This window comes from Saccostrea cucullata, unplaced genomic scaffold, assembly GCF_032062105.1.
Source record: "Saccostrea cucullata isolate Sc308-1 unplaced genomic scaffold, CSIRO_AGI_Scuc_v1 ctg419, whole genome shotgun sequence".
In the NCBI taxonomy this organism is placed as follows: domain Eukaryota; kingdom Metazoa; phylum Mollusca; class Bivalvia; order Ostreida; family Ostreidae; genus Saccostrea; species Saccostrea cuccullata.
The window spans coordinates 163145-189808 of NW_026927872.1; the positions used below are offsets into that span (position 1 = coordinate 163145).

Here is a 26664-nt window from a genome sequence, read left to right on the forward strand (position 1 = left end):
ATAAGATATTGGCTTGATAAAATCGGGTTCGTTTACCTGTAATTGAATCGGGTTCGCTATTCAAATTCAAAATGGATTCAGCACGTGGGGACGATTCCAGGCCAACTTCTTTGCATATTTGCTCTTTTGCGGGATGTTCTAAAACTTTTAAACGACCAGGCAGATTGAAAATTCATTTAAGGTCACACACTGGAGAGGTACTAGCGAAACTAACTTGAAAAATTGTATGAATTTGTTCTTATATTTATTAAATGAGAGAGTGGTCTTTGGTGACGTCAATTTATTATTTTTTAATTTCACAGAAGTATCTTTGATTATGTTTTCTTCTAAAATTAAAAGTATATCTAGAACAAATAACTAAAAGATAAAGATACAGGTAAATATAATATGTTTTACGGTGTGACCGTTGGGGCGAGCGCAGTTGTCCCATCAAAAACAGTGGCGGATTTAAGGGGGGGGGGCGACGGGTGTCAAAATTGTTTCGTCTAGAAAATGTAAATATGTATACTTGGTAGACCTCATTTTTACCCTACAAAATCTCTAGAACCCAGGAGCTTCCAGGGCCTTCGCAATATTGCATGCAATACATATCGCAGTACAATTAAAACTATCACAATTAAATATATCGCAATACGAAATTTCTGGCCAATACCCAGGCCTAATATTTACTGTATATGGAAAGAGTGAAGGTACGACACTCGCCATCTTAGATTTCCAGGGATGCAATCTAATTAAAATTATATGTTAGATCCGTTCTCATACTCGCTACACTAACATCTAACAACATCCCATAAAGGGTCATGTCAGAGGTCAAATTTATAATAAATCTAAGACTTATTCGCTTCAACAAATATACAATGACTCTGCAGGCGACGATTTAATTGGTTGATAGAATTTGACCTCTGACATGACCCTCTATGGGATTTGCAAGGGATGCCTCAGCTCATGCTTGATTTTAATCATTATCTACACTTTTCCTACTGATGTCGGGTGAGATCTAGCTTCTAAAATAATTAAATAACGTCTTTCGATCGTTTGCCAATTTGAACCTGTGGTATAAAAAATGCAGTAAACCAAAACGTCCTCGAAAGTTTGCACAGAAACTGAAAGCAACGGAAGTGCCGATTTCTAACAATGAAAAATGTAGAGGTGTCTTGATATTACATGGAAAATCTAGAGATAACAAGCTTAACATGGTTTCTGACCCCTCTAGTTTTGTTAATCTGATAATCTATATAAATAATCTTTAGAAACACTGATGAGCAGAAAGATGATGAAAATTCCACAATCCATTCTCAGAGATCCAGAGGTCGTCATGGCAACCTTGTGTTGTGAGTGATTGAGTGATCTGTGAAGCCAAGGTTCTCTTGGTGGATCATGTGACCTCTTGAACTCTGACCTATGATCTCCTCTGGGTTTGAGATGAAAAGTTGGCTCTGATTTCTTCTCAAATGATAAGTTTATATTATTAAAGTCACTCAAGTAACCTAGCTAGCTGCTTTTTTTATCTCTTTTTTTTAGGTATAGTTATTTCTGCATCAGAATCACTTACCTCATTTTTTACCAACATTTAATAAAACATTTGTGGGTGACTAGGATAATGACTGAAAAGCCTCATCCCTTCCCAGTGATAGATGATTGTGAAATATTGAAAAGAGGGTTGAGTCATTAAAATATTTCTCAAATTCATGCAGCCATGATTGAGTGTGTGGACTTGAACACATTGCTTGTGCAAAGGACACCCCCCCCCCCCCCCCAAAAAAAAAATCAGAAAAAAATATGGCAGTGTAAATTATATGATATTGCAGTGATTGGGAAGTCCAGAAAGGTCAACTGTCAACATTTTTAATGGTCCATTTTGAAAATGAAGGGACCATCAATATAATCTGAGGGGCCATATTAAGAAATAACAAAATGACAAACAAATATGAAATACTAAAGAAAACACATTTTTAATTAACCAAATATAATTTTTAACAAAGGCAATGTAGCAGATTTAAAGGAACCCACATATAATGTAATTTACCCGTATTTGTGTTAAATTACGTCAAAATTTGGATTGAGGACCACCCTACCCTACAAATGAATGTAGTAATGTCTCTATAAATCTTAAGTACTTCATTAAAGTGATTAAACTGGAAGCAGTTTTTGACAGGCTTCCACTAATGAGATTTGTTGTTATAAAATTGACTGCATTTGAAACGAAAATATAACAAGTTAGAAAGTCATACGCAAAATGTTGCCAAATATAATCACTAAAAATTGAATGCACACCTTGGCGCCAACATTGATTGATTCAATGCGCTATTTTTCACTTCAATGCGACTATAGCGCGTGGCGCAAGCCCTTCCCAATTACTGTTTTGATCGCATAGTTTAATCCATCAGGGCAGGGAAGGGTCCACAATTTTGGTTCAAAAGTTTTCATGGGAATAAGGAAAAAATCTTTTTAAAAATATGTTGGATGAGTCAGGACAAGATGACTCAGGTTAGCAGTGTGGCCCATGGCCTTCTAGTTTTTGCTTAATCCTATAAATATCTACAGGTATCCAGGTTTACTTGAAATTGAAAGCAGAATGTTCTAGAAAAAATTAAAAGCCTTGAAAATGTATAACAACCCTCTTGTTATAAATTTATTCCAGAAGCCATTTTTGTGTGAAGAAGGAGACTGCATGAAACAATATGCCCGGGCCTCACATTTGAAGAGACATGTTGAGAAATGTCACCAGAAACAGGAAACCAGAGTCAGGTAGTTTACAGGATACAATAGAACTGATCCTCTATCATGTAGACTCTATTGAGGTACCATGGATTGGGGTGGAGGGAGAGATATGCTATCTCTCTGTATTAGAATTAAACTTCGTTAGATGTGAATAGGATATTTTCTTTTTTCTACAGATGTGAAGAGGCTGACTGCGGCCAGTATTTTTACTCAATCACAGCACTCAAAAAACACATTGTGAGGATTCACAAAATGAGACCATACAAGGTATGTTTATAAAGGTGTATGGCTGTATAGAGTTTATATTGAAATATAGATTTTGTTTTAAAAAAGTCAGTTGTGATCTTTTGTAGTGTACATAGTTTGATGAGATAATGTCTTTTATTTCAGTGTTTATATGCTGGATGTGGAAAAGCATTTCAAAAGCACCAGCATCTGAAAGTCCATGAATTTGAGCACACTCATATCAATCCATTTATGTAAGTATATGTTTCCTGATTATTTTAATAACAATCTGATTATCTGCAGATCTGTAGCGTTATGGGTTTTTTTGTCTTTGACCATAACGCTACAGATCCCGTAATGCAAAAAAGGTGCAATTGACGGCGCAATATTTTTTGCGCACTTTTGGGGAGAATTTGACCACTTTCCAGCATCGGTTAATAATCTACCTTTCACTCCCTAACGGCAAATAAAACTTCAAATTACCCGCCCCTGAATATAGGTGGCGTATGCACCGTTAACGTTCAAGATTCTTTTTACCTCCGCGATTAGAGATCACTTTCAATATCTCAAGGTATCAAATGTTGAGAAAATTTACGTAATAGAATGACTGATTACGGTGTTTGGTGTCTTAAAGTATCAAAAATGAACAACATCGGCGACGTGCACGATACTTTGATCGAAATTGGAGATTGTGGAAAGGTCTGTTCCGTATTTTGAGATTATAATCGTAATTTCCTCTGTCAAATAGCTATCGCGTTTAGCATAAAAAAACACTGATAAAGGAAATAAAATAGATCGGAAAGAAATACGCCTGCATTTACAATGTTTTATAAACATTATAAAGTAAATCCACTGTTATTGTTTTAGATTTTTATTCGTCTTACATTATTTTTTAATGGGAATAACAAGTTATGTAATCATGCACATAACACACGTAGCAATCAGCTGTTAATGCCTGGGACAATGACACTGAGTGCAGTGTGTACGTCCCTAGAATCTGAGTACTCAGTATATAAAAATAAATAAGGAAAAAAATTATTTTGTGTACATTTTCTGAGATGAAGCGTATCATATAAACATAAACGTTGGTAGACCTAACCGAACATGTTGAGAGAGAGAGAAAGAGAGAGAGAAAATAGATATGGGGGAGAAGTGACTTCAAGTGAGTGCTAAGATTTGCCGGATTGGGGCTTGCTCCCGACGTGTAATAATTATTTTTAAAAAATCATAAACACTTATAATAAAACAACACATTGTAATATGATTTTTTTTTAATTTTACACACCGGGAGCAAGCCCCCTTGATCTAGTAAAATATATTAAGATGACAAGGACATCTTAAGTCCCTTTATCTAACTGTCTTATGCAAGATTCTTCCGATTCTTACCACCAACTTTATGAAGATAACCCTTTATCAATTAGAATTTTCTACATTTTAAGGAAATAATTATTGACATCCCTTTGAAACATATTTAACCAGCTGATACTCAGTGTAACTCTTGAAAGTATTTTTTAGCTCTACTGGTCAGAGACCAGAAGAGCTTATGCGATAGTAATGCGTCCGGCGTCCGTCCGTCTGTCCGTCTGTCTGTCTGTCTGTCTGTAAACAATTTTTCAAAATGCTACTCCTCCTACAGTTTTAGTCTGATTTCAATATAACTTGGCACACAAGTAGACTACACTAAGATACATAATTCTGTGTATCGGTTTTTGATTTCGATGAACGGTGTTGCCGTGGTTACTAAAAATAGAAATTTCTGTGAAATTCTTTCAAAATGCTACTCCTCCTACAGTTTTGGTCTGATTTCAGTATAACTTGGCACACAAGTAGACTACACTAAGATACATAATTCTGTGTATCGGTTTTTGATTTCGATGAACGGTGTTGCCGTGGTTACTAAAAATAGAAATTTCTGTGAAATTCTTTCAAAATGCTACTCCTCCTACAGTTTTGGTCTGATTTCAGTATAATTTGGCACACAAGTAGAATACACTAAGATTCATAATTCTGTGTATCGGTTTTTGATTTCGATGAACGGTGTTGCCGTGGTTACTAAAAATAGAAATTTCTGTGAAATTCTTTCAAAATGCTACTCCTCCTACAGTTTTGGTCTGATTTCAGTATAACTTGGCACACAAGTACAATACACTAAGATACATAATTCTGTGTATCGGTTTTTGATTTCGATGAACGGTGTTGCTGTGGTTACTAAAAATAGAAATTTCTGTGAAATTCTTTCAAAATGCTACTCCTCCTACAGTTTTGGTCTGATTTCAATATAACTTGGCACACAAGTAGAATACACTAAGATACATAATTCTGTGTATCAAATTTTAATTTTGATGAACTTTGTTGCCGTGGTTACTAAAAATTGAAATGTCTGTAAAATTGTTTCAAAATGCTACTCCTCCTACAGTTTTGGTCTGATTTCAATATAACTTGGCACACAAGTAGACTACACTAAGAACATAAAGAGACTTTATCAACGATCATTATTCTATATATTGCTGTTGTAAAGTTTCAAATCCCAGCTGCTTAAGTACTCTTCTCTTCCTTTGCTATAAGTTCAAACCAGTAGAGCTTCAGTCTCGACAGAGACTTCTGGTTTTTTTATTTCTTTGGTGCATATAAAACAAACAACCTGTAAGTAATTCCTGCTAAATATTGTACAAATATTTTTAAAAATTATTACAGCAGAAATTCTTAATTGGAGTGTGTATAATGTGCCCACAATCTGATTTAAATCAGATCTTTGTTACCTCCGAATGTCTGATGGTCGCTGTACATATCGCTGCATCTACATGTCCAGTTACTTGTAATATTATATCAGATATATACATGTGTGTGTATGTGTGTTTATGTTTGTATATGTTTACTATAACCTTTCTTTTAGAACTTTCTATCTTGTCATTGTAAGAAACCTTTATGCCTTCTGGGCCCAAAATTGGAAATAAAATTATCTTATCTTATCTTATCTATAATATATAATTTGTTGTTAAAAATTGTGAAAGGTTGCTACCAAAATATCTTGAACCCAGGCTTAATAAATTATAGCCATAATATTATATATCCACCAGCCTTGTTCTTGAGAAGATTTTTTTTAATGACCCCAGCCTCTTTTTGTCTTTTCTTGATTATCTCCCCTTGTAAAGAGACTTGGCCCTTTGATTTATCAATATTATGGGTAAGAATAAAGTCTGTCTGAATTTTCCCGCGTAAAATGGGAGCACATATGAGCGTCTCCGTGACGTGAACATGGTGAAAATAGCTGAAGGATTAGAGTATCACCTTTAACGAAGAAAGTTTGAAACAGATGATTACCTGTCGACTCTTCGTTCAGTGAAAGGAGACTTTAAGTCCCGCCTATAAAATCTGATACAGCTTGAGCTTGTAGTTCAACATCGTGATAACATGGAAAGTATGGTGGGCTGTGGGCTGTCATATTAGTGCAGCTGTATTGGGTGTTGCTAAAAGTGTTCATCTATCGTTGCATCATCCATGCAATTTAGTTTTCAACATAGGGTTCATAATTACTTGGAAACTGGACCTCCACCAAAAACTTTAACCTGGTCACTCAACCAGAAAATGTAGGTCATATCCAGCATCCAAAGCAAGCCTGGCAGAATGCATCCCTAGATCATCTATGCAAGTTTGGTCAACATAGGGCTCATGATTTAGTTACTTGGAAATAAGACCTAGCTGCATCCAAACTTTAACCTGCACCAAAAATGTTTACCTGCTCCAAAACATATCAGTTTGGTCATTTCTTTGCCGAAATTGCAGCATCTGAAATCTTGGCTGCTGGTACAATGAAACACACTAGAAGCATATATATATCCTCTATTTATCTCTGATTCATGTAGGGCATAGAAGTTCTTAAATAAGAATACGTACTGCACCAAAAACTTTATCCTGGTCAGAACTGGGCCAGAAGAAACCTCTTACCTCTCTTTGCATGCTTAATTTTGATGCCATTAATATGATTGATGACATCGGGGTTAATCAATGAATTTCTCTAATTTTAACAAATTATCAACCCGATGTCATTATTGTCATATAATTATATTGTCATTGTAAGAAACCTTTATGCCTTCTGGGCCCAAAATTGGAAATAAAATTATCTTATCTTATCTTATCAAAGATTGTACAGAAATTCAGTGGGTAACAAAGTTTTGATTTTAATAAGGTTTAAGTTCCCTTATAGATGCATTTATGTACATGATCATGCTCTATATTATATTAATTAGCAGCCAAACATAAAAATAATTTTTATGACATGACATTGAAACCTTTACTTTATATATATAACCTAGATCTTCATTCTGCAAAAGTAAATTAACCAATAAAATCTTTTCAAATAATTGTAGACAACATTTATATTGTATACAATTGTTTTATTAAAATGACATATGCAAAAACAACTAAAATGTGCAATATGCTGAATTACAAATCATACACCTAAAATATTGTACATAATTTCCAAAGCCATGTTAGTCTTTCAAGTCCTATATGTTCAATCATATAAATTAAGAATTATATCCATGTTTTTTTCCCAAAGGAAACCTATTTATCTTTTTAGAAAACTGTGACAGTCATGAATTTTTACAGCATTCATAACATATATTTTTTTTATCAAAATATACTGCCAAGGCTAATCTGATGTAAAATGAGAAAAGTTTAATACAATGGTTGATTTCCTCATCAATCTTGGTCCAGACTAGAGACTACCTAGTGATAGTATCTGCTTTTCTTGAAATTCCAGTCTCCTAAAACATGAAAATTAATGCATTTAAACTGGATTTAATGATCAATATTTATAATAAAAATTATAAATTGATTATTATAAAAATTCCCTGATATCTCCAAATCAAGATAAATGAGAGGATTTTGAAAGTTCTGTAGGAGGCGGGGGGGGGGGGGGGGGGGTCAAATTAATTAAAGCCATATTCTTTACATATGAAATTCTCTGATCCCAAGATTACAGTTTTGTTCCAAAATTTCCAAGTAAACTGCTAAATAAATTAAATTAAGGGTAATCCTTGACAAATGTCATGGGTATTCTAATTACATACCTTAATATAGAATCCCACTGTGTCCTTCTTTTATGTTAAATCTTCCCCAATCATTCCAAGCATAAATTGGAAAGGTCAGGCTCTTGGTATCAAGGCCTCAAAAGACCTTTTATTAAACTGGTCCTATAAATGGTCAAGAAAATGATAAATTTATAGATTAAATTAATATGTTACATGAATTTGAAATTTTGACTTGATGTGTGTGTGTGTGTGTGAGGGTGAGGGTGTGAGGGTGAGTGTGTATGTGTGTGTTTTTTTGTTTTTTTTTTTTGGGGGGGGGGTATCTTAAGTACTATATAGTAGATCAACTTAGAACAATATACACTGTATAATAAAAGAATAAAAACTAATTAAAGTCATATTAATTCGTATTATAGCCTTTTCAAATTTAAATCATTATTGATTAATTGAATACCTGGTCATAGTTTATAATTTATTGTGATGTACTGTACTACGGATACGTTTGACACCCCCCCCCCCCCCCCCCCCCCCCCCACCCTTCATGTAAACATGTGAAAACGACATATAATTTACAGGATCTACTGAGCAAATATAAATTTTACAGTTAAAAAATACTTTTAAATACAAATAAAACAAAATGAGGAACATACCTTCTGATGTTGCAGAGATGAACGTCTCACCGAATGCATGTGGCACACCACACAATGTGTCTGAAGTCATCGAGGTTTTTGTAGCGAAATACATGATCGAATCTTTGTATGACTGATACCTAACGTTTCCCCAGATTCTTATCTACAGGAAAGCTTAATTAACAACAGATATAACACTTGTGAATCCTGGAAAACATCGATATCACATTGACAGTTGCACAGATTTGACGTGTTTACTTGCTACCGGAAGTGTTGTTGGACCTTAAACGGTTGTGGCGCCACCTATATTTCTACAAAGGGGCAAAACCAACAAATATCGGCAATTCTATAGGCACATTATTTAACTAATCTGTATATTTTAACTATCTACCTACCCTTTATAGTCGTCCGTACAAATGATAAACTCGCTTGATTAAAATTTCATGTAAGTTTGCTGAAAATTCACTTCAAGCGAGTTTATTGCCTGTAGAGACAACTATAAATGGTTGGAAGGTGGATAAAATATACATATTGGCTACAGAATGTGTCTAAAATTAGGGAGTGAAAGGTAGTTGATTGACCAATACTAGAAAGTGGTGAAATTCTCCCCAAAAGTGCGCAAAAAATATTGCGCTGTAAATTGCACCTTTTTTGCATTACGGGATCTGTAGCGTTATGGTCAAAGACAAATATATAAAACCATAACGCTACAGATCTGCAACTACAATTTGATATGTATTTTCATTGCATGTACAATAAATCTTAAAATATGAGAACTCTGTTTCTATTTACTTGCAATTCATTGCTTACAGGTGCCCAGTGGAGGGTTGTGGAATGAGCTTCCGTTTTCCAAATGTATTAAAAAGACACAGCAAAGTCCATGATGGTTTGTCTTTTCTTTGATTGAATGAATTGTGTGGTACTTGTCAGATGAGATAAAAATTATTGTAAAGCGATAGTCTAGCTATCTTTTATTATAATATAATCTAACATAAAAAGCTTGTTTATTCGTACAGATTTCATTGTCAAACCTTGTTTTAGGATATTCCTGTGATGTGGAGGGATGCAGTGAAGTTTTTAAGACATGGACTCTCTTACAGAAACACAAGCTGCTCCAGCACGGTAAAGGTAGGTTAAAAATTAGGCATCAGGTGTTTAATAAAATACTGTAAACGTATTATATTTAGCATGTACAATATTTAGTGGAAAATGATTTTTTAACAAGTTAGCGTAAATTTGATTTAGCGTATTTCTTGATGTTCTTATTCATGTATCAGTGTTTAAGACATTTAGTGATGTACTTGAATTAGTGAATGTATCTTTCCACCAAAAGCGCTAAAAAGAATACACCGCCAAATGAAATATGTTTACAGTATTTTCTTGTATTTCATATCCCAATAACTTGAATTAAGCAGAGAAATGATGAAAATTCCACAATCCATTCTCAGAGATCTAGAGGTTGTCATGGCAACCTTGTGTTGTGAGTGATTGAGTGATCTGTGAAGCCAAGGTTCTCTTGGTGGATCTTTGACCTCTTGAACTCTGACCTATGATCTCCTCTGGGTTTGAGACGAAAAGTTGGCTCTGATTTCTGCTGAAAATTTTGTTGAAGAGGAGGGTGTTGGAATGTCCTTTGCAGTGTAATTTGTCATTGTAAGCTCACCTTAGCTGAAAGTCTAAGTGAGCTTTTCTGATCAAGTTTTGTCTGTTGTCCATCTGTTTGTCTCTACTTCTGTCTGTAATCTTATCACTTCTCAATAACCATTCGGCAAATTTTAACAACAACAAAAAATAACGAAAGATTCTTAAGGTGAAGGCAATTCACATGAAGTTTAAACTTCATTTCATTATGGACATTCAGTTTTGTTCAAATCATGACCCCTGGGGGTGGGTGGGGTCACAATGGGGGATTCAAGTTGCTATGAAGAAGACTAGGGCTGAATTGACTCAGTTGAGTATTGTGGCCCATGGGCCTCTTGTCAACAATATACATAGATTTAATTGTAATTGAGAAATTTAAACAGATTGACTAAATTTGTCAATATATATTTCAGTTTTTACATGTAAGGAATGTGACCTTACGTTCACGAAGTTGTACCGTTATCATCACCACATGAGGATTCATTCGTCAGAGCGCCCCCTATTTATCTGTCCCCACGATGGATGCCAGAGGTCCTATCTGGATAAGAGAAATCTCACCAGTCATATTCGCTCCTTCCATGATGGACTGACATACACCTGTGACCAATGCCAGAAACAGTTTTCTGCCAAGGTGATTTGATGATACATATAATTTGTTTATTATGTGAGATGGGTAAGGATAACACAGATAAGTAATGAAGACAGTCAGTAATAATGAGGACATATTTATGAATCACTGCTCAGAAAGATGATGAAAATTCCACAATCCATTCTCAGAGATCTGGAGGTTGTCATGGCAACCTTGTGTTGTGAGTGATTGAGTGATCTGGGAAGCCAAGGTTCTCTTGGTGGATCTTTGACCTCTTTAACTCTGACCTATGATCTCCTCTGGGTTTGAGATGAAAAGTTGGCTCTGATTTCTGCCTCAGTTTAAGATTTATATATATAACACAAGTTTTTATACCGGTACTAATTTAAAAATAATTAAATTACTATCGTTTATCACTTTTTTATGTTGATAAGTTGCCTTAGTCACTTGGGAAACTTTTGGTCTGGAACTGATTTCAAACAATTTTGACTTATGGCATATTTGAATAAAGGGAAAGAAAATTTTAAATTTCGTAGTCACTCAGGTGACTGTTGAGGCTCTTGGACCTCTTGTATTAATTATAATCTTAATTTTTTTTTTTTTAGCAAAAATTGAATCAACACAAGAAAACTCATGACCCATCTTATCAAAAGCCAAAGGTATTAATTTGCAAAACACTTTACTACTCTAATTGTTTCATTTTTTAGTTGTTTTTGTTTCAATGTGTAGTACATAAAATATAATTTTACATTACAGCCCAAACCCAGATTAAACACACACAGAAAGAAATCTACCCTAGAGAAACTGACAGGACATCGGAGAGAGGATAACGAGGTGCCTAGTGATGTGGTGATGGTAGACACGGACGATGTGATGGTGGAGGGTAACGCAGTGAGCACAAATGACTCTAATAAGGCATGCTGTTCCGTTGATCAGTCCAAGAATCTCCAGCAACACAAGGGTCATCATACCTGTTCATCACTTAATGACCAACAAAAGACAGAAGATACAGTTGGGGTGGAGATACAGACAATTGGTAGCCCCTGTGATAGAGATTCGGGTCTTATTGCTACAGCAAGTTCCCCCTTTGAGAGTGACACGAATCTTATTGCTACAATTAGTAGCCCCTCTGATAGTGACGCTGTTCTTATTACTACAGTTAGTAGCCCTTTTGAAAGTGACCCGGGTCTTATTGTGACAGCTAGTAGCCTCTCTGATAGTGACTCAGGACTAATTGCTACAGTTAGTAGCCCCTCTGATAGTGACTCAGGACTAATTGCTACAGTTAATAGCCCCTCTGATAGTGACTCAGGACTAATTGCTACAGTTAGTAGCCCCTCTGATAGTGACCCGGGTCTTTCCACCTCACTGATGTCTTCTGGTTCTGTGGATGAAGAGACAAGTTCCGGTAAATCAGGCTCTATACCCAGCAGTGTGGTCTGTACTACACAAGGAGATCATCAGGAGCAACACAAGTGCAGATAGGTTGCACGACTTTTTCATAAGTTAATTCTTTGTTTAGAAATTTTTTTTTCTTTTACGTTACATCTCTTCTTTAAAATCATGGGATGCAGAAAGTACAGTGAATGCATGAAGTTGTTGTTTTGTATGTTCTGATTATTTTCTTGCATGGAATTCTATATTTTGCCATATATATAAATGTACACAATTGAGCTTGTGCTCACATTCTGTCTGTCTGTAATCTTTTCATATTTCAACTTTCTTCTCCAGAATCACTGAGTCAGTATCAACCATTTCAAACATCCTTGGGTAAAGAGGATTTAAATATTGTTCAAATGAAGCGCCGTGCCCTCTTGAAACCAAAAAAAAAAAATAACTGAACTGAAAATATTCTGGCTATGACAGGACTGTTTCCAAACCCGAGGAAGTATCGGTTTTCTTGATAGCCATATAAAAATCAGATACTGGTGTTCCAAGTTTGTTCAAATGCTTGACTCAAGATAGCATTGTAGTCTCTCAGTAGTTTTTCCCTCTGTCAAATGAAACTTGGAGTAAATTCATTTTAACGGACACTTTATAGCCTGTACACTTTGTCTTGTTGTTTACTGCTATGATACTCATTAAACAATATTTGATCTGTAAGAAAATTTTGCAGGAACATTTCAAAAATGTTATTATCTGTAGATAATTTTAATTAACTGGTAACATGCATTAGATAATTAAGAGTTCATCTTATTGTACATTAATACCTTAAAAGCATATTCATATTTACATAAGGGCATGTCATAGCATTTACTAATCATTTGAAAGATACCCCAGGTAAAGAAATATTGTTTACTGCAGCATATTATGATTCACTACAATTAATTCATAATTTTCAGTAACTTACAGTTCATTTTACATGTATATTCACATCTTATAGGCTGCCTCCATTGTTATTATTATGTCACTTTATACTGCAAGACATCTCCCAAAGTGTAAAACATAGTATTTCACACTATTTATTAAAAACACTCATTACTGAGTTGAAGCACGACTCTCCTTGTTGTATATACACACGTACAGGGCATTTATACTTCAAACTGTCATCATCATTTTTTCCCCAATCAGCTCTCCCATGTTAATGTCACACCTTTGTTCACAATTTTCCGAGCTTTGACCTTGTGTTGATTACAGTAAATTTAATACAAGTATTTGGTTTAATATGTTGTTAACAGAATTTAAATTTTCAATCCTGTAAAAGTCTAAACTGTGAAAACTTTTTAAACAACAAATGCCTTGTTGAAATTGACATTATATCTACAAATGTACATATTCAATGAATAATACCACAATATGCAAAGTGAACCTTTTTCTCCCTATTTTTGGGGTTTGTGTGTTATAACTACATATTATTTGGCAAGATATAGATGTTTTGGAGAAAACTAGACATTACTGTTGCTATTTATAGGTGTAAATTATTTATTTCAGACTCTTGATATGAAAAATATTACTTTACAAATGCAAAAAAAAAGAATACCGTAAGAATTATCATTTACCAAAAACTGTGAAGAAATGTCATTGTTTAAGTTTGTTGCAAATTTAAGTTTTATAATCTAAGTTATGTTACTGTTGAAACATTTTTATTCTAATAAAAGTTATTTAAATATTAGAGGACTGCATTTATTCATAAAATGGTTTATGAATACTGAGATGTATTTTTTTTCTGTGTGGTATTAATTTACCCTATGATCGCGGTCACAAATTGTCCGCAGAAATTTGTGATAGCATACTTAAAATGCATTTAGGATTGAAAATGCATCAATATGAGGGCATAAAAGGTACTACATAATTAACACGTATGTAAAGATGTATATTTTCTATATTTATCTATCCGTAATAGGTGCAAACAACATCAAAGTTGCAAAGGTGTTTTAAGAATTCACAAAATAATCACTTAAATCTCTGAAGTTAATATACTTGTTGCCTATTAATAGGCTTACATATAATTTAAACTCTCCTTTCCACAAATTCAGAAAACGGCACATGTCACATGACTATTGTTCTCAAGAGGATTTATTTACATAGTAGCTAAGACTGGTGTTTTTATTGCAGTTTTCAGATTCCTCTGTGTTTTGACTCGTAATTAATTGAATTTTCATTACCTAATTTAAATGGATGTGAACCCCCAAATAAGTTACTAATGAAGTTTGAAATATTTGATATTGGTTTAATAATTATGATAAGCGTATTAAAATGAATCAGATCACCAAAATCAGTTACTTCTGAAAAAAATCACATTTACGCTCTTTTACTAATGAAAGAATCCCTGATTTCCCCAAATCTTGAACAAGGGGTACTGTTTGAACGGACAGGTGTGCATTGATCCGCCACCCCACAACAACATGAAAAACTTCAGTGTTGATAATTATAGATGAACATGTATTATGAACTGCATTTTACCAATGAGTCGGTATGATAATCAGAAAAAAGTATTCTTCATACATTTTTTAAAATTGTTAATCATTAATTCTAGCGAGATCCAAGCTGACGGGAACGTACCATGTACATATGTTGTTCCAAGTCTTTCTCGCAAAGTTGATCTTTGAAAACACAAATATGCACAGGAAATTAGGTGCATTTGAGAAAAGCGATAGTAATTTTCTCTCATATAATTCAATGTAGGGTATATAGTACTATATTTTTTTGGACATGTCAAGAATCCGCCTAATTTTTTACCTGTGGCTTAAACAGATATTATGATTCCGTGGAAATATGGCCTTGTGGATAAAAGTACATCTACAGTATACTAAAGTTCATAAGGTGCACTTTTGAGGTTATAAATTATACAGATGGAAAATATAACAAACTAAATTGTATACCATGAGTCAATTCAACCCTAACAGCCCTATATCAGTGACCTGAGTGCTTGCATGTGTCTGAGAGGTGTATTAATTACATTTATCATATACTTAGTAGTAAATACACCGATTCTGCACGGTGTGATACGGGTGACGTCACAATACCCCATATCACGGCCCGGTCCGAAAATCCATATCACGTATCGGACCGGTGGGCCGAAAATCCATATCAAACCGGAAGTAACGCTTGTATTAAGTTCAAACGTTAATTTACTAGATTTTACTTAAATATTCATGTAAAATATTTCTTTAATGACATCTGTGGTCTTATTTTTTTCCAGTTACCGAAAATTGGCTCTTTTAGATTTTAAACAAAAATGTCGTAAACAAGCACGAAACATTCTTCAATGACAATACATGAACTCGCACATTAAGTATTTTAAATATATGATAAATAGAATACTACATACTAAAATCCATATCATATGTCACATCAGCCCTCGGGCCCCATATCAGCCCTCGGGCCTTCGGCCCTCGGGCTGATATGGGGCCACTCGGGCTGATATGACATATGATATGGATTTTAGTATGTAATATTCTCTATATAAAGTGTGTCTTAAAGCTTATCCCTTCATATGTTTGTAAGTAAAAAAAAAAAACACAGTTGCAATCATTCAATATATATCAAAGAGCAAGCTCCCCCCAAATAAAAGCAAACATCCTAACAGAGCAGAGAGAAAGCAAGCATCCCAGAGTGGAGAGAGTGTGCTTTCCCTTGAGTAAATTCAGGTGACCTATTGCTATCCCTTTTTAGGTCACCTGAGTAACTCAGGTGACCTATTGCTTAGAGTTGGGTATTGCGAGTGAAAACCATATTGCGATATATTGCAATATTTTATGATGAATATTGCAATATATTGGGATATATTGTAGATTAATTATCATTTATAAATTTGTGCAGAAAGTTTAAAATGCTGTCAAGCTCAAAGACTATTTGAATTTATCTATAAGTTTTAAAGGGGATGAGGGGATAAAATATTAATTGCACGCATAATAACGCTTTACTTTTAATCAAATACCAGGTAAAATAATAAAACAAAATTAACTCTTTTAAAGCATTTTGAAATTGAAAAAAGTTAATACAGAGTACATACTGTAAACTAACTTTTATTCGCGTGCGAGAAATTTTCGAGAAGTTCGCGAGAGCCTCGTTATCGTGAATATTTCTCGCCGCGAACCGGCCCATAAAGTGTATCTGTCTATTAACAACAGATCCAAAAAGGCTTGATCGCGAAAATTAATCGTCTCGAACTAGTAAACCCCTGGTTAATCGCGAAATAAAGTCGTCGCGAATAAAAGTTGGTTTACAGTAATCTTGTTACATTTTTATGGGTTTTTTTTTCGGGGGGGGGGGGGGGTTATTAAAATAGCACGAAATATAACTTAATGATAACTTAATGATTAAAACAATACATACTATATGAAAATTTCATGTGGTCACAGAATAAAATTAAAGCCAGAAAGAAGTTGTGACCTATTTTCGGGCCTTTTGGTGTTTTAGTCTAATCCGACCTAATTTCACATTATGATGTACGATCAGGCCTATTTCTACTGTTTTAATACACATGCTCCTGGTATAGCATGAAGTTGTTTAAGATGGCATGAAACTTATTAAAAAATAATAAAAGCATCACTGTATCAAGTGAAAACATGGATGGCCATTTACTTGTAATATGTATCTTGAACTTAACATTCATCATCGTGACATCGACCGTGTAGATTCCATGTGAGATTTTGAGAACCACGGTTAACATGGTATACACCCTGTAGAAATGTTTTATATATTTTCTTTCTTAATAATTTTATTCAAAAGTCTTTATTAATTATTATAATTTTTTAAGTAAGATATTTAAAATTGCGACAGTGAATGATAAGCTTCCTCTCTCTCTCTTTTCTCTCTATCTGAGTATCTCTCTTCGAAATTAGCTGATGAAGTATTCATTTAACTAGATTGGAAAGGCCTGGGGAAGTTACAAGTATTATTTCAGCATTTTCTACAATGAAGGAATTTTTTTTATATTTCTATAAATGTCGTGAAGTACCGGTATCTGGCTTTCAGATCGCAATATATTATTGTGGTGGATATTATCGCAATATACCGATATACCGGTAATATTGCACAGCCCTACTATTGCTATCCGTTTTCGTCCGTCGTCGTGCGTCGTTCAAGGGTTCTTGTGCTAGGTTGGGGCTATATAGATTATATAGTGAAAATGCATTTAATTCTTTGAAAATCTTCTTCTCTACTCCTGGGTATTAAACTAACTAAGCACATAGTTAACTTATGATGAGCAAGAGTGCCACTTTCAAAATTGTGAATTTTATGGCCCCAGGGTCAGGGATTCTGGTGTTAGGGCGGGGCTCTATTGATCATATAGTGAAAATGCATTAATTCTTTGAAAATCTTGTTCTCTGCTTCTGGGTATTAAATAAACTAAGTAAGTATATAGTTATGATGAGAAAGAGTGCCTCTTCAAAAATTGTGAATTTTATGGCCCCAGGGTCAGGGGTTCTGGTATTAGGGTGGGGCTCTATTGATTATATAGTGAAAATGCATTAATTCTTTGAAAATCTATCCCTTTTCTCTTGGGTTTAATGCCAATGATTCAAGTATATATATATTTGTGATGAAGAAAGTTGCATCTAGCAAAAAGGTTATTTTTTATGCCCCTTGGGTGGGGGGGGGGAGGGTTGTAACATAGTCTGAAAATAAATTAATGCTTTGAAATCTGCTCTTTAGTATTAATCAACCGTTTTATGATAAAATTTTCTCTTTGTTACTCTGATCTACCTCTGGGTATTAAGTAAATAGAGAAAGCTTGCTAAGTTTATAATTATGATAAGCAATGGTGCCTCTTTCAAAATTGTGAATTGTGAATTTCATGGCCTCTGGGGTAAAACACGAACCAATTTTAATTATTTGAAAGTTGTTACACAATACTCAGGTGACCTATAAGGCCTGTGGGCCTCTTGTCTGTTGTCGTGCATTAACATTTGAACATTTTCAGCTTCTTCTCTGAAACCACTGAACCAATTTCAACCAAATTTGGCGTATAGCATTTATGGGTGAAGGGGAACAAAAATTTCATGGTCCCTGCCCCCCTGGGGCCTGGGGGGGGGGTCAAAACCACTAAAATTAGTGCAATCTTTAAACATCTTCTTCTTTACTCCTGGACATCAAGCAGTCAAACTGTTGGTATGATTATAATCAGCATTGAGTCCTCTACCAAAATTGTGAAATTTATGGCCCAAGGATATGGGGTTCTAGTGCTAGGGTGGGGCTGTATAGATTATATTGTGAAAATGCATAAATTCTTTGAAATTCTTCTTTTCTGTTCATGGGCTTTAAATAAACTAACCAAGTGCATAGTTATGTTGAATAAGACTGCCTCTTCCAAAATTGTGAATTTCATGGCCCCATGGTCAGGGGTTCTAGTGTTAGGGCGGGGCTGTATAAATTATATTGTGAAAATGCATAAATTCTTTGAAATTCTTCTTTTCTGTTCATGGGCATTAAATAAACTAACCAAGTGCATAGTTATGTTGAATAAGGCTGCCTCTTCCAAAATTGTGAATTTCATGGCCCCAGGGTCAGGGGTTCTAGTGCTAGGGTGGAGCTATAAAGATTAATTAGTGGAAATGAATTATTTCTTTGAAAAACTTCTTCTCTGCTCCTGAGTTTTAAAATAAACTAACCAAGTACATAGTTATGTTGAATAAGACTGCCTCTTTCAAAATTATGAATTTCATGGCCCTTGGGGGTTCAGTTCTGAAGTTAGGATGGGGCTCTATTGATTATATAGTGAAAATGCATAAATTCTTTAAAAATCTTCTTTTCTGCACCTGGTTATTAAACCAATGAACTATGTACATAGTTGTGAGGAGGAAGTTATGAGGAAGAAAGATGCCTCTTTGAGATTTTTAGGTCACCTGAGTAAACTCAGGTGACCTATTGCTATCTGTTTTTGTCCGTCGTCGTCCGTCGTGCGTTAACATTTAAACATTTTCAGCTTCTTCTCTGAAACCACTGAACCACTTTCAACCAATTTTGGCATAGAGCATCTATGGATGAAGGGGAACTAAAATTGTGAATTTTGTGGTCCCAGCCCCCCTGGGGCCTGGGGGGTGGGGCAAAAACCACTAAAATTAGTGCAATCTTTAAAAATCTTCTTCTTTACTCCCGGACATCAAGCAGTCAAACTGTTGGTATGATTGTAATCAGCATTGAGTCCTCTACCCAAATTGTGAAATTCATGGCCCAAGGATATGGGGTTCTATTGCTAGGGTGGGGCTCTATTGATTATATAGTGAAATTAATTCTTTGAAAATCTTCTTCTCTGCTCCTGGGAATTTAATAAACAAATTAAGTTCTTAGTTATGATGAGCAAGAGTGTCTCTACATAAATTGTGAATTTTATGGCCCCAGGGTCAGGTGTTCTGGTGTTAGGGCGGGGCTCTATTGATTATATAGTGAAAATGCATTAAATCTTTGAAAATCTTCTTCCCTGCTCCTAGGTATTAAATAAACTAATTAAATAAAAAGTTATGATGAGCAAGAGTGCCTCTACCAAAATTTGTGAAATTCATGGCTCCAGGGTCAGGGGTTCTGGTGTTAGGTCTGGGCTCTATTGATTATGTAGTGAAAATGCATTAAATCTTTGAAAATCTTCTTCTCTGCTCCTAGGTATTAAATGAACTAACTATGTAAATAGTTATGATGAGCAAGAGTGCCTCTACCAAAATTGTGAAATTCATGGCCCCAGGGCCAGGGGTTCTGGTGTTAGGGTGGGGCTCTATTGATTATATAGTGAAAATGCATGGAATATTTGAAAATCTTCTCTGCTCCTAGGTTTTAAATAAACTAATTAAGTACATAGTTATGTTCAGCAAGAGTGCCTCTACCAAAATTGTGAATTTTATGGCCCCAGGGTCAGGGGTTCTGGTGTTAGGGCAGGGCACTATAATGATTATATGTTGAAAATACATTTCATCTATGAAAATCTTTTTGTCTACTCCTGGGTAATAAGCAGATGAACTATTTACAGTGGAGCCTCATTTATCCGGACGCTTTGGTTCCCAGTCAATTTGTCCGGATATGTGAAGCATCCGGATATCTGAATCACCAGTTAAACAAGACAGAATAACATTTCAAAATTTCGTTCTGATAAAAAATCGTCCCGATACTGAAGCATCCGGTTATCTGGCATCCGGATATCTGAAGGTCCACTGTACATAGTTATGAATTGGGCTCTTCTTCCAGAATTGTGAATTTCAAGGCCCCTGGGTCAGGGATACCAAAATGGGGAGGGGGGGCTCTACTCATATACTGAAAATGAATTGTTTGAAATCTGCTCCTTGGTATTAATCAAACATTTTTGATAAGCAAGTGTGCCTTTTCAAAAATTGTGCAATGTGTAGACCTAGGGTCAGGGGTTCATGTGTGGTAGGAGCACTCCTGATTATTACTGAATATTACTGATTAGTTGACATACTTTTTTGTTCCCCTACCCTGCTTATCGGTATTAAGTAAACAAACTTAACAATTGCTAAGTGTATAGTTATGATTGGCAATGGTGCCTCTTTCAAAATTGTGAATGCCTTAGCATCTAGCTTAAAACATGAACCAAATTCAATCATTTGAAGGTTGTTGCATGATGTTCAGGTGACCTATAAGGCCCATTGGCCTCTTGTTGAATTTCAAGGCCCCTGGGTCAGGGCTTATTGTGTTAGGACGGGGCTCTAATGTTTATATAGTGAAAATGCATGAATTCTTGCTCCTGGGTATTATGCCAATGATCTTAGTTCATATTTATGACTAAGAAAGCTGCCTCTTCCAAAATGGATATTTTCCAGGCCCCCTGGGACAGAGGTACTGGGGGGGGGGGTTACATAGTTTGAAATAATTTAATGCTTTGAAATATGCACTTTGGTATTAATCAACAACATCATGAAATAAAGTTTATAAAATTTCCAAAATTTTGAAAGATGTGGCCCTAGGGTCTTTGGTTCCTGTGGGATGGGGTGCATAACTGATAAAGTGGAAATGCATTTTCTCTTTATTACTTTGATCTCCCTCTGGGTATTAAGTAACAAAGTAAGCATGCTAAGTGTATAGTTATGATAAGCAATGGTGCCTCTTTCAAAATTGGGAATTCCATGGCCTTTGGTTTAAAACACGAATCAAATTCAATTGTTGGAGAGTTGTTACCTGATACTCAGGTGACCTATAAGGCCCATGGGCCTCTTGTTAAAAAAAATTAATTAAATAGGAAGTGTCAAGTAACAAATACAATTAATTTTTACAATATTTGACTTATTGTCGTCAAGTAACAAATACAATTAATTTTTACAATATTTGACTTATTGTCGTCGTGCGAGTTAGAGGTGCCATGTTAACGGTAAGGACTGTAGGATTCTAAGTAGCCGAGAGCGTGTTGTTCACAGCCTCCAGAGGCTATTGATTTTCTCCTAACTCCTTACAACATGCTGATCTATGAGGAAGATGGAGGGGGGCCAGCTCCTGCAGAACTGAATCTCAGACCTGGTCACTGTAAATAGCATCATCAGCAAAACCGGGGGCCAGTGAGTATATATTTTTCATTTAATTAGTTTTATGTCATTTGTATTGCAATGAATTTCTATGGAATAGGGTGGTATAAATTAAGATTTATGAAATTAGTGACTCTTTTAGGAGCACTTGATAATTGAATTTGTTTGATTATTTCAATGATCGACATTTAATATGTTTTGAGATAACTACATTAAAATTAATATAGTTTAAAAGAAAGTAGTATCTCATACTCATAGATGTAAATGAAGATCTGTGTATTTGAATCAAATATATGAGATTGATATATATATATATATATTTATCCAATATTTATTATTTTACCATGTTCATTTGGAGAACATCTACTTTGGGTGTGTCCTAGTGATTATGTCTCTTACACTGTAACAGAATATGTAATAATTAAAATAATATAAATGAGCTGTTTTGTCAGTATTACTAGTAAAAGTATTTTCTATAAAGAGTGAAGTAATGAATTAGCCAAACATCAGAGCATGAATCTTAATGTCAAAGTTTTGGTAAAGAGGATGTTACCCTAGGTCCCCAATGAATGAATGAAGGTTGACTGGTTTTTGACATTTTGTGCATTCATTGAACAATAATTGAATGAATTATAAACATTTAATTACCATTTCATAAAGATCATAATTATTGGATGATAAGTTCCTATTATATAATATTTTCAACAATGATGTTTCCAGTAATTTCTTATCTAACTTTTGATTTGACCAAATTTCAACTTCAGTGTAGCTAGAAAATTTAGGAGAATTGAACCCAGGACAAATGCATCACTAGTCAGTAGTCAGGTGCTCTAACCACTGAGCTATACTCAGATCAGATGAAGTAAACCATTGCATCCCTCCCTCCTTGTATTGTATCTGCCCTCTAAGACACAACCCTGATTTTTAAGTCTCGACAGAATTTTCCTGCTGTGACAGATTTAAATACATGGTATTAAAATAAATTTAATTTTTAGCTCACCTCAACGAAGTTGGGGGAGCTTATGTAATACCCTCAGTGTCAGCGTCAGCGTCCCGGGTTAAGGTTAAGTTTATTGGAGCAGTTTTCTTTTTAAGTACTTCTATGTCCTTTATTGATTAGACATGCATGGAAGATGTTTCTAGTGTGTTTCATTGTACCAGTCAAAGTTTCAGATGCTGCAATTTCAGCAAAGCATTGACAAGGTTAATGTTTTTGGAGCAGGTTAACATTTTTGGTGTAGGTCTCATTTCCGAGTAACTATAAGCCCTATGTTGACCAAACTTGCTTGGATGGTACATCTTAGGATGCAAACTACCAGGCTTGATTCGGATGCTGAATCTGACCTACATTTTCCACATGAGTGAACAGGTTTACATTTTCGGTGCAGGTCTCATTTCCAAGTAACTATGAGCACTATAGTGATCAAACTTGCATGGATGATACATCTAATGATGCATACTACCAGACTTGCTTCGGATGCTGAATCTGACCTACATTTTCTGGTTGAGTGAACAGGTTAAAGTTTTTGGTGCAGGTTTCATTTCCAAGGTACTTTGAACCCTATAATGACTAAACTTGCATGGATGATACATCTTAGGATGCATACTACCAGACTTGCTTCGGATGCTGAATCTGACCTACATTTTCTGGATTAGTGAAAAGGTTAGTTTTTAGCTCACCTCAACGAAGTTGGGGGGAGCTTATGTGATACCCTCGGCGTCGGCGTCCCGGGTTAAAGTTAAGTTTTTTGGAGCAGTTTTCTTTTTAAGTACTTCTATGTCCTATATTGTTTAGACATGCATGGAAGATGTTTCTAGTGTGTTTCATTGTACCAGTCAAAGTTTCAGATGCTGCAATTTCAGCAAAGGAATGACCAGGTTAATGTTTTTGGTGCAGGTTAACATTTTTGGTGCAGTTTTTGGTGTAGGTCTCATTTCCAAGTAACTATAAGCCCTATGTTGACCAAACTTACATGGATGGTACATCTTAGGATGCATACTACCAGACTTGCTTCGGATGCTGAATATGACCTACCGTATATACTCGCCTATAAGTCGGTTCGCCTATAAGTCGGTTGTATTTAATAAGCTTGCATATCAGATGGACTGAAGTCATATAAAACCATACTTTTAATAGCTTGCCTATAAGTCGGACAAAGAGTTTTAGACAAGATATTAACTCCCAAAAAACCGACTTATAGGCGAGTATATACGGTACATTTTCCGGTTGAGTGAACAGGTTAAAGTTTTTGGTGCAGGTTTCATTTCAAAGATACTATGAGCCCTATAATGACCAAACTTGCATGGATGGTACATCTTAGGATGCATATTACAAGACTAGCTTTGGATGCTGAATCTGACCTACATTTTCCGGTTGAGTGAACAGGTTAAAGTTTTTGGTGCAGGTTTCATTTCCAAGTTTCTATGAGACATATAATGACCAAACTTGCATAGATGGTACATCTTAGGATGCACACTACCAGTCTTGCTTCTGAATCTGACCTACATTTTCCAGTTGAGTGAACAGGTTAAAGTTTTTGGTGCAGGTTTCATTTCCAAGTTACTATGAGACATATAATGACCAAACTTGCATGGATGGTACATCTTAGGATGCATATTACAAGACTTGCTTCGGATGCTGAATCTGACCTACATTTTCCGGTTGAGTGAACAGGTTAAAATTTTTGGTGCAGGTTTCATTTCCAAGGTACTATAAACCCTATAATGACTGTCTAAACTTGCATGGATAGTACATCTTAGGATGCATACTACCAGACTTGCTTCGGATGCTGAATCTGACCTACATTTTCTGAACGAGTAAACAGGTTAAAGTTTATGGTGCAGGATTCATTTCCGAGTAACTTTTGAGCCCTATAAAGACCAAACTTGCATGGATGGTACATCTAAGGGTGCTTCAGATCTAGGCTGGCTTCAGAAGCTGAATCTGACCTACATTTTCCTAATTAGTGAAAAGGTTAGTTTTTAGCTCACCTGAGCCGAAGGCTCAAGTGAGCTTTTCTGATCACATTTTGTCCGTCGTCCGTCCGTCTGTCTAGCTGTCTGTCCGTCCGTCTGTCTGTCTGTCCGTCTGTAAACTTTTCACATTTTCGACTTCTTCTCAAGAACCACTGGGCCAATTTTGACCAAACTTGGTACAAAGTATCCTTGGGTGAAGGGGAATTTAAATTGTTAAAATGAAGGGACATATCCCCTCGCAAGGGGAGATAATCAAGAAAAGACAAAAATAGGGTTGGGTCATTAAAAAATCTTCTTCTCAAGAACCACTGGGCCAGTAAAGCTGAAACTTATGTGGAAGCATCCTGGGGTAGTGTAGATTCTAAATTGTTCAAATCATGACCCCCGGGGAAGGGCGGGGCCACAATGGGGAATCAAAGTTTTATATAGAAATATATAGGAAAAATCTTTGAAAATCTTCTTCTCAAGAACCACTGGGCCAGAAAAGCTGAAACTTATGTGGAAGCATCCTGGTATAATGTAGATTCTAAATTGTTCAAATCATGACCCCCGGGGGAAGGGCGGGGCCACAATGGGGTATCACAGTTTTATATAGAAATATATAGGAAAAATCTTTGAAAATCTTCTTCTCAAGAACCACTGGGCCAGAAAAGCTGAAACTTATGTGGAAGCATCCTGGTATAATGTAGATTCTAAATTGTTCAAATAATGACCCCTGGGGGAAGGGCGGGGCCACAATGGGGAATCAAAGTTTTATATAGAAATATATAGGAAAAATCTTTGAAAATCTTCTTCTCAAGAACCACTGGGCCAGAAAAAGTGAAGCTTAGGTGGAAGCATTCTGGGGTAGTGTAAATTCTAAATTGTAGGAATCATGACCCCCGGGGGAAGGGCGGGGCCATTATAGGGAATCAAAGTTTTACATAGAAATATATAAAGGAAAAATCTTTAAAAATCTTCTTCTCAGGAACCACTGGGCCAAAAAAGCTGAAACATATGTGCCCATCCATGGAAGGATCATGGGGTAGTGTAGATTTCAAAATGTCTAAATTATGATCAGTGGGGTAGGGTGGGGATGCATTATGTATAACAAGGGGGAAATCTGGTAAAGAACAGAATGGTCGAAGCTTCTCAGGTGAGCGATGTGGCCCATGGGCCTCTTGTTTTATACAGGTTTCATTTCCAAGTAACTTTGAGCTCTATGTTGAACAAACTTGCATGGATGATACATCTTAGGATGCACACTAATGGACTTGCTTCAGATGCTGAATTCGACATACATTTTCCAGATAATAGACCTCTTAAAGTTATGGGTGCAGGTCTATCACCAAGAAACTATAAGGCTTATATAAACCACTTGCACAAATGATCATCAAGGGATGAAAACTCTCAATCTTGCTTCAGATGCTGGATTTTAATTACATTTTCATGATGAAGAACTAGTTTTAAGTTTTTATATAGGTCTATTCCAAAGTATCAAAATAGCATAAATTTTGCATTTTTGGATGTACACTTGTTTTTGGTTAATTGTGTGACTTAATTTGCCTTACTTAAAGACAACATTCGTTGAGGTGAGCTCTGTAATCTCTGATTACCTATGTTTTATACAGGTTTCATTTCCAAGAAACTTTGAGCTCTATGTTGAGCAAACTTGCATGGATGATACATCTTAGGATGCACACTAATGGACTTGCTTCAGATTCTGAATTCGACATACATTTTCCAGATAATGGACCTCGTAAAAGTTATGGGTGCAGGTCTATTACCAAGAAACTATAAGGCTTATATAAATCACCTGCACAAATGATGCATCAAGGGAAGAAAACTCTCAAACTTGCTTCAGATGCTGGATTTAATTACGTTTTCATGATGAAGAACTAGTTTGAGATTTTTATATAGGTCTATTCCAAAGTATCAAATCAAAATTGCATAAATTTTGC

At 35.4% G+C, this 26664-nt stretch overlaps 1 protein-coding gene and 1 long non-coding RNA gene across 3 annotated transcripts; one reads left to right on the forward strand and one right to left on the reverse strand.

The window, feature by feature from the left end:
* Nucleotides 1-65: 65 nt before the first annotated feature.
* LOC134275724 (transcription factor IIIA-like) lies at nucleotides 66-13926 on the forward strand. 2 transcript variants are annotated; one of them, XM_062758004.1, is made up of 10 exons: nucleotides 66-197; nucleotides 2642-2748; nucleotides 2898-2988; nucleotides 3112-3200; nucleotides 9421-9494; nucleotides 9650-9736; nucleotides 10663-10880; nucleotides 11444-11497; nucleotides 11595-12323; nucleotides 12570-13926. In XM_062758004.1, the coding sequence occupies exons 1-9, from the start codon at nucleotides 72-74 to the stop codon at nucleotides 12321-12323; spliced, it is 1575 nt and encodes a 524-aa protein (XP_062613988.1). In that variant the 5' UTR covers nucleotides 66-71; the 3' UTR covers nucleotides 12570-13926. The 2 variants fall into 2 exon arrangements, with proteins under 2 accessions (XP_062613988.1, XP_062613987.1); XM_062758003.1 differs by having other exon boundaries at nucleotides 11595-13926.
* Nucleotides 7443-8921, reverse strand: LOC134275725 (uncharacterized). Its single transcript, XR_009993889.1, has 3 exons — nucleotides 8630-8921; nucleotides 8019-8141; nucleotides 7443-7712 (listed from the first exon to the last, which is right to left on the reverse strand). It is a non-coding gene; the product is annotated as an uncharacterized LOC134275725 (long non-coding RNA).
* Nucleotides 13927-26664: the final 12738 nt, after the last annotated feature.